The sequence below is a fragment of the Xyrauchen texanus genome, chromosome 1, assembly GCF_025860055.1.
Source record: "Xyrauchen texanus isolate HMW12.3.18 chromosome 1, RBS_HiC_50CHRs, whole genome shotgun sequence".
NCBI lineage: Eukaryota > Metazoa > Chordata > Actinopteri > Cypriniformes > Catostomidae > Xyrauchen > Xyrauchen texanus.
In genome coordinates this window covers 12,387,947-12,396,988 of record NC_068276.1, presented here as the reverse complement: position 1 = coordinate 12,396,988, position 9,042 = coordinate 12,387,947, and the positions used below count along the sequence as shown (strand labels likewise).

The 9,042-nt window shown below is 36.5% G+C and overlaps 1 protein-coding gene across 1 annotated transcript; it reads left to right on the top strand.

The window, feature by feature from the left end:
* Nucleotides 1-2,681: 2,681 nt before the first annotated feature.
* LOC127647323 (60S acidic ribosomal protein P2-like) lies at nucleotides 2,682-8,077 on the top strand. The gene is made up of 5 exons (XM_052131495.1): nucleotides 2,682-2,755; nucleotides 4,529-4,651; nucleotides 4,764-4,812; nucleotides 7,248-7,343; nucleotides 7,957-8,077. Exons 2-5 carry the CDS (start codon nucleotides 4,529-4,531, stop codon nucleotides 8,031-8,033), a joined length of 345 nt encoding a protein of 114 aa, XP_051987455.1. The 5' UTR covers nucleotides 2,682-2,755; the 3' UTR covers nucleotides 8,034-8,077.
* Nucleotides 8,078-9,042: the final 965 nt, after the last annotated feature.

Here is a 9,042-nt window from a genome sequence, read left to right as displayed (position 1 = left end):
TCACTCAAAAAGTCGGCAATGTCTTTATATTTCCCGCTCAATATCACCCTCCTCCACCTCCACCTCCACCTCCACCTTCACCTTTTTCAACTTATAACTTACAGACATGAGTTAAATGAACATTGAAAACCCAGACAAAACTCTGGGTTTTCAGTAGTCAAGACAATGGATTACTTAAGTTAAATTTTTTTGAAAACTTAAAAACTTCAATATCCAAAACTTGTCATGAGAATTGGAGTTAAATATAAGAAGTACATTTAATTAATGGGGCCATCGTGTTTTACAGTGTACAGCTAACACAAGACTGTTGAGAGATGGGTCACACAAAACAGAGCCAAAGCCACTAGACTCAAATTTATCCTGAATCTACATGCAGTCCCTAGATTGCATCCCATTGAGAGATTATGTTCAGAACCCCAATACCAACCATTGATAAAGCTTGCAGGAAGAGAGGCTGCTAATGTATGGGGGACTAGAGACTGAAAGTAAATGAGGGTTCAAAGTTCAAAGAGGGCAGAGGGAGAAAATACATGGGAGGAAAAATGAGAAGACGAGAGTCCAACTATCTTTTCTATTCACAATGTAGAAAGTCAGTTCTCTTCATGTTCACACTGGTGTCCTAGCAGAGCAGGTTTACATTAACTATCCAAAAATCATCTAAATAATTTTTGTCTTCGTTTTGATCAAAATATCTCTTGTTTTATCATTAAAATTTGTGTTTTATACTACATTTCTTGAGAATAAATGCCACATGGTTCAATACTGTGCTATCTAATGCAATGACATGCATACATTCACTGTATCTTGGGTCATTACGAATCAGGGTTACCCTAACACAGCAGGGAACCTCTTGGGTTTCATAAAGGAACTGCAAAAGATTTGTGAGATTGTGATTGAAATGCCAATGCTGAATTAAGTTAATAAAAAATTAAGGCTTTCAATCTATTTTGCAAATCTTACCTGTCATTTTATGGAAAAGAGCTGTGAAAACATTCTTCAAAATTTCTCCTTTAATGTTAGAAGAAACATAAATAAATGTAGAAATAGATTCACAAGAACGAGTAAATTATAACACAATTAAAATTTTAGTTTGAACTGTTATTTTAACATTTCTCACAGTCCTTTATCACTCATCTGTCTCAAATTTTCTACTGTCCACCTAATCTGGAGTGGTGGTGGCATAGTGGGCTAAGCACATAACTTGTAATCAGAAGGTCACTGGTTCGATCCCCACAGCCACCACCATTGTGTCCTTGAGCAAGGCACTTAACTCCAGGTTGCTCCAGGGGGATTGTACCTGTAATAAGTGCACTAAGTCGCTTTGGATAAAAGCGTCTGCCAAATGCATAAATGTAAATGTAATGTAATCTGACATTGACATATTGTATGGTCTGTATTTATTACTAACATTCACACAAAGCTCTCTGTCTGTCCGAGACATCTCATGATGATTTTACCGCTGACACACTCACACAGTCAAATAAAAGGAGCAGTTCAACAAAAAATGGAAAAGATTTAATCATTTACTCAGCCTCATGCTGTTTCAACCCCATATTATTTTCTTTTCTCCATAAAACACAAAATAAGATGTTAGGCAGAATGTCAGGTCAGGCCAAGTCACACGTTTATATATATATATATATATATATATATATATATATATATATATATATATATATATATATATATATATATATATTAATCACAATGCCAAAACAATGTATTGTTATTTTTTTTATACCTTTTACATTTTCTCTGTTTCATTAATAGTTTTAGGCTTCGTCTTTTTTTACCTGTTTAGATTTTTGCTGAAAAGCCTATAAAAGGTTATTTAATGGCAGGTTTCCATTGTGACACCTGACTTGAAAATTATGTTATTATTTATTCACTCTCATGTTGTTCCAAACATGTATGACTTTCTTCTGTGGAACACAAAAGGAGATACTAGGCAGAAATTTTGCCTCAGTCACCATTCACTTTTACTGAAAGGATAAATGCAATGAAAGTGAATGGTGACTAAAGCTAACAGTGTGTCTAATCTCTCTTTGTGTTCCATGAAGGAAAGAAATTCATAAGGGTGTGTTGAACAAAATGCGGGTGAGTAAATTAAGACAGAATTAAACATTTTCGGTGAAATATTCCTTTAAAATATTTTCAAAGAACTGTATCTTTTTTACTGGGCAATAAAACGTTCCATAGGTTTTTGTTTTGTTTTTTTTTCGTGGCCGATACTTTAAGGTTTTTGACTATACAGAAACTGACTGAATTACACCCTGTGAAATATTCACTGGAGGTTAAAGTGTGACAACTAGACCCAGTCTCCCCTATATACCTTAATGAAAAGAAAGCGCGGTGCTCGAGAGGCGCTTAGTAGAAATCTATTCCACAGGTTTATATGATGATAAACAACGGTCTCTGCTGGCCGTTTTTTTTTTTTTTTTTACTTCATAGAATAGAATAGAATAGAATAGAATAGTTTCTTAAAACATATGTTAAAAATTTCATATTTGTATTTGTTATTTTTTAATTATTATTGATTTTATATTGTAATTACATGTGTATCCGGCCAATCCCGAACCGAGAGAGACAGACTCCGCCCCCTCCCAGGTGATCGACGTGCGTTTCGGCCTCTCAATTGGCTCATCACATGTGACCTCATCAACCGCGTCGCATTTCCGATTTTCGCCGCCTTTCCTCTTCCTTTCCGCCTGCACGAGCTCGCTAGTGAACGCTCGAGACTCCCTCTCTCTGCAAAGTGAGTGAATAAAAACACTGATTTAACAAACAGATAGATGGCAAACCAGAGACAAATGCATTGATTCGAAACCATAAAGACCGTCAGGTCTTCATCTTCCCAGGGCGATGTACTAATAAAGGCTGTGATTGATCAACAGGGAGCTAGCAGTAGCAGAATCTGCCATGTGGTTTTCTGAATATTATTATCACTCCTTCATACTACTCGTATGAAGAGCTCCGTTTAAGTCTTGTTTAACGCTTGTGCGTCAATATAAAGTTACTCAGAGGTCCTTGGAGGACAAAAATGTCCGCGTTAAAAGAAACTGTCTTAATACTATATATTCATATTATTTTATAATTTCAATTAGTTAATTTTTTTAACCAACATCAGTCCTGATCATAACTACCAAATATTCATTCATTTTCAAGGTTTCAACCCTCAAATGTCAGTTTGTTTGCATAATGTCATTGTTGTTTTTACACATACACACACAATTTCTCAATACACACACAAAACGCACTCTGACATCCATATCAACACACCTACACAATTTTAGCTGCTTCATTTATTCAGTTGGCCTGCAGTACTCTTTAATACAGCAAACAGAAAATAGGAAAAAAGTACTTATTTGCTCTATAGGCTAAACATGAGGGGAAACATTTTTGTAGCCAGGGCTCCTGAATGAAAGCACAATATCATAGAATTCATGATTTTATGCTTTAATGGCACTGGGATTAAATATTGCAGTTTTAATGGGTTTCAATGGGGAAATTTTTCTCCTTAAGGTCCTGAGTGTAACTATTTTGTGGATACAGTGTATTCTAGATGTACACTACCGGTCAAAGGTTAAGGGTCATTCTTTATTGCTATTATTTTTCACATTTTAGAATAATAGTAAAGTCATCAAAACTATGGAATAACATAAATGGAACTATGGGAAATATGTTGTGACTAAAGTAGTCACCTTTTGCTTAGAATTTGCAGACATGTACTCTTGACATTTTCTCAACCAGCTTCTTGAGATATCACCCTGGGATGCTTTTTAAACAGTATTGAAGGAGTTCCCATCTATATTCTGGGCACTTATTAATTGCTTTTATTTATTATGCCGTTCTTTATTATAAAGTCATCCATTTCCCAACCTTTCTTTTTAATCAAATTTTTGTTTTGTAATAAATATGTTGGCACAATTATATTATTGTCTACAAAACTAATTTCAAACATTTAAGCATATGCCTTTTAAATCAAAAGGTTTTTAAGATCATGAGAAACATTTCAGTCAAGTGACCCCAAACTTTTGAACGGCAGTGTATTTATAATAGTCCTATAGGAACTGAAGTTCCTATTATAAACAGTACCCCCTTTAATATATACCTTTGAGTAGACACATTAGAAGTTCAATTTGCTTTGTTTCAGGACATTGGTTTTACTTTGGACATCCACTGGTGACTCAACACTACTCAAATTATTGGACTAAAGCTGAAAATGTTCTTAAAACCAAACATTAATATGTATTAACTTAAGATGCCCCAATAATACACTAAATGATTAACATGCCACAAACTTAAAAGTAAAATGGAATAGATTTGGTTTGTTACAAGTGAAGTCTATTGTAGTCCTAACAGTACACAATGACGTGGTTGGTTGAATTGTATAGCATTTTTTTAGCATCACCCGTGACCCACCAGTTGAGAGCTGCTGGTGTATTTAACACTTGTATATATTGTTTATAAATGCGGTTGCCGTTTCAGTTTTTTGAGAACTTGTGTAACTTTATCAATTTCTCCTAAGATGCGTTACGTGGCTGCTTATCTTCTTGCTGCCCTTGGAGGCAAAGAGAGCCCAAGCACTGGTGACATCAAGAAGATCCTGGAGAGTGTCGGCATTGAGGCTGACAACACCCGCATGGACATGGTAAAACTATTTGGCCTTTTGAAGCCGTTTACAAACTCTCAAATGGTGTGACATACTGTCTGTTGGCCTACCTAGAAATTGTGCTTATTTTGTCTATCTGCCTTTATTGTAGGTAGTCTCAGAACTCAATGGCAAAAATGTAGAGGAAGTGATTGCCCAAGGTAAGCTGCTGTTTTTTTTTTTTAATTTTATATGGAATACTCCTTGTTACACACTCTCATAGTTTTTTTTTGTTTGTCTTGAACACAATCTTCACTTTGAGATAAAAAAGTGTTTGTAGCAGAGTCCTGCAAGGATCTTTTGTAAACCAGTACCCGCAGAACACCCAACCTGTTATCTGACAGCAGCACAAATTACATTTTGTACCCGACCCGTTTAACATAAAGATCGTGATCAGAACCTCACCCGCATTAAAATAAACTACTACATCAGGTAGATAAACATTGTTTATTTGCTAACCTCACACAAGTAATCAAATTAACATTAGGCACTATTGAGTTGGGAGCATTTAAGAAAAATAGACACATAGCATAACGTTGTGGTTACAATTAACAGAAAGCGTGTCCAAAGTAGGGATGTTGAAATAATTTTTTGTTGTAATCAACATTATGCCACAAGTGCTGTTGATTGAGCTTGTTTTGAACCCGGAATATTCTTTGAACAGAGCTTTTTCAGAATTCTCATTTGTGTTCTATGGGGTTGGGGAGTTTCGAATGATATGAGGGTAATAATGATGTAATTCCTGGACAATTTCTTTAATGGGTGGATGTGTACAGATGTGGGATGAGATCAGACTTGATCCCAAGGGGGAACCACTTAACTGGAGTTAAGGCCCGGGCATACTTAGTTTTTCTGCTTTTTGTGTCGGATCGTGTCCTATCAACTGTTTTGCATTTGAGTATACAGTCATATTTGACTTGGAACAAATTTGAATGCATTTGATGAACAGCACTTACACTGTTTTGTGATACTCTTTTGGTACAGTAAATAGCAGGCATATGGGTCAGCATGTCAAAAATCTGATCAAATGACGGTTTATATCATGGCGACAATATTAAGGGTAAATCGATAGTCGTATCTATCAATGGGCACACTTCACGTAAGACTGAAACCAGGCTTGAGCAGGGAGTGAGTTGCAGCTGGTAAAATTGACGGGTATTTGCTCATGCTGGTTTAATGGCAGATTCATTAATGGAATTATGCAGATCAGGCAATGGCGCAAAAGCGCCCACAAACTCTCTGCAGATACTTTGCAATTCTGATTTTGCGGGCTGATTCTGTGTGCTCTATAGTGGAGGATGCAGCAGTCCATCGTGATCTGACACTCTGCCAGGACAGCGTAGTAGTGCTCTAGACTCCTGGATCATCTTTTTAAAATGGCAAGTTGCGCTTGACTGCACATCTGTACTTCTCCATTTGATTATTGCTGATATGATCAATAGAAAAGTCAAGAAATTTAAGGGGAGCTTGTTATTAAAACAGGTGCGACATCTGTTGTGTCGGTTCACAAAAGCCAACACGGATTAGAAAATGTAAATCTGCAAAATGTTGCTCGATGATAATCACAAGTGAAATATGCTAGAATATTATGAAAGCCAAAAGTGTGCTCCGCATTAATTCCGTCATCTTAATATATATGAAATATATTTTCTGCAAGATACGTTATTTTCGTAATTGTTTGCTAAAATTATGTAATAATTTCTTTGTGACTTTGCTTTGAAAAGATCTTGAATTTCTTATGGAAAATGTATAATGTTGGTCAACAACATATCAGACTGAAATGTAGCATAATGTGAAATGGAGTATTATGGTAAGGATGATTTAAAACTATGGTCAAAATAAATTTATTTATAAAGAGAAAATTATATAAGAGGATGTAGTTTTCATTTAAAAAATATTAATTATTGGGGCCTGGGTAGCTCAGCAAGTATTGACTCTGACTACCACCCCTGGAGTCACGAGTTTGAATCCAGGTCGTGCTGAGTGACTCCAGCCAGGTCTCCTAAACATCCAAATTGTCCCGGTTGCTAGGTAGGGTAGAGTCACATGGGGTAATCTCCTCGTGGCCGCGATTAGTGTTTCTCGCTCTCATTGGAACGTGTGGTAAGTTGTGCGTGGATCGCTGGGAATAGCATGAGCCTCCATATGCAGTGAGTCTCCGCGGTGTCATGCACAGCGAGCCACGTGATAAGATGCGGATTGACTATCTCAGAAGCAGAGGCAACTGAGACTTGTCCTCAGCCACCCAGATTGAGGTGAGTAAACGGGCCACCACGAGGACCTAGTAAACAGTGGGAATTGGGCAGGCCAGATCAAAAATTTATTTTCCAAAAATAGGCCTTACAATTTGTTTTATTGTGTTAATCGATTTTTATAGTTTTTTCAGAAACATTACTATATCTCGATATATACTCTTATCATGGCAATATTACTCATATCATGAAATAAGATTTTGGTCCTATCGCTCACCCCAAACGCATACTATTCGACGAGCGAACAGCAACATGGATACTTGGCCTTTAGTTATGAAAGACTGTCACTGCTATTCTCTAGTCTGAACAAATCTTCAGTGTTTGTGTTTGTCACTTTCTAACAGGTTTCAGTAAACTGGCCAGTGTGCCATCAGGTGGTGCTGTTGCAGTTTCCAGCTCTGCTGCACCAGCCGCTGGAGGATCTGCTGCCGCCCCTGCAGGTTTGTTTTTTCTCTCTCTCTTTAGTGTGCTTGATATATACCGTTCCTGCAAATGCAAATATCACTGTTGGAAATGCCCTTTGATGTACAGTTGACCACAGTGACCCATCCCAACTTGGAAACAGATTTTTTGCTATCGCTGTATTTTTTGGATGTCCCATAATGAGCTTTGTTGAAGACCCTTCCACTCAGCTTCCTTTAAGAAACTCATCTGATCAGAGTCGTGTGAACCTGATGCCAGACTGATTTAACAGAGCCTCACATATCTATTCACTCATTGAACTCACTGATAAATTTACAATATGTGGGGTTTTGCACATCCCTATTCTGATTTTTTCCAACTGAAATTATGGACAGTTTTGGAGGTTTTTTGTAGTATTAATGTGCAGCTTTAAGCCCCGGGTCAAACTAAACTTACATGCACTCTTAATCTTACAGGGCCTTTGTTATTGTCCTTGTTCTTGTTAGTGTAACACACAATTTATGACTTTGTAATCTGCAACCAATCAACTGAATGTGAACTAATCAAGGGTTGATGTGGAATGTTGCACAGTGTCTCCATGTAGATCCTGTAAGGTTGGATCTAACGTCTTTCTCTCTTGTCCCTCTACAGCGGAGGAGAAGAAAGAAGAGAAGAAAGAGGAGTCTGAAGAATCCGATGACGACATGGGATTCGGACTCTTTGACTAATCTGTCTTTTAGGGACCAAAATAAAATGTATGACAAAAAAAAAAGTCTGACTTGATCATTTCATTTTCCTTGATTTTTTCAATATAGTATATTTTAATTATGCTGGATCCATTAAGCTGGATTCCTGTACCCTCAAGGGCCACACTCTTAATTTTTTATATATATATATATATATATATATATATATATATATATATATATATATATATATATATATATGTATATGTTACAATTTTTATAGATAGAATGTTGTTAAAGGGATAGTTCACCAAAGAGTTTGACCAATGAGTCCTTGTCTTTTACTATAAATCTTAACTTTCATGTGAAACTTTTTTTTCATGTGAAAATGGAGATTTATAATTAAAAAAATAGAAAGGTGCTTCGAAGTCCTAGCAACCATTCACTTGCAGTGTGTGGACCAACAGACCTGATATTTTCTTCTGAAAATCTTTATTTGTGTTCTGCAGAAGAAAGCAAGTCATACACATCTGGGATGGCATGAGGGTTAGTAAATCATGAGAGAATATTCATTTATCGATTTTAGTAATTATCTGAAACATAAGGGGTGTAACTGTTTGATTTGCTGATATAGATCAGTTCTGTTGTCACTGTGATTGTCAAGTCAAGTGGTTTTTATTGTCGTTTCAACCATATACAGTTAGTACAGTACACAGCAAAACGAGACAACGTTCCTCCAGGACCATGGTGCTACATAAAAACAACAAAGGACCAACATAGGACCATGTGAGACTACACAACGAAATAAAATACCTATATAAACTACCTATATATACCTATATAAAGTGCACGTGCAAAAAGTACAGGACAGTACAACAAATTACTGACAATGAACAGGACAGCGCCGACCAGTACTCAGTAGTACAAAAAGATGACTGTAAACATAACATACTATGAGATAATGTTCTATGCACATAGCAGTTATTGAGGTAGCAGACAGTTATAAAGTGACAGTAATTAAAGTGCAACTCAGGACACGTGTGTGTGTGTC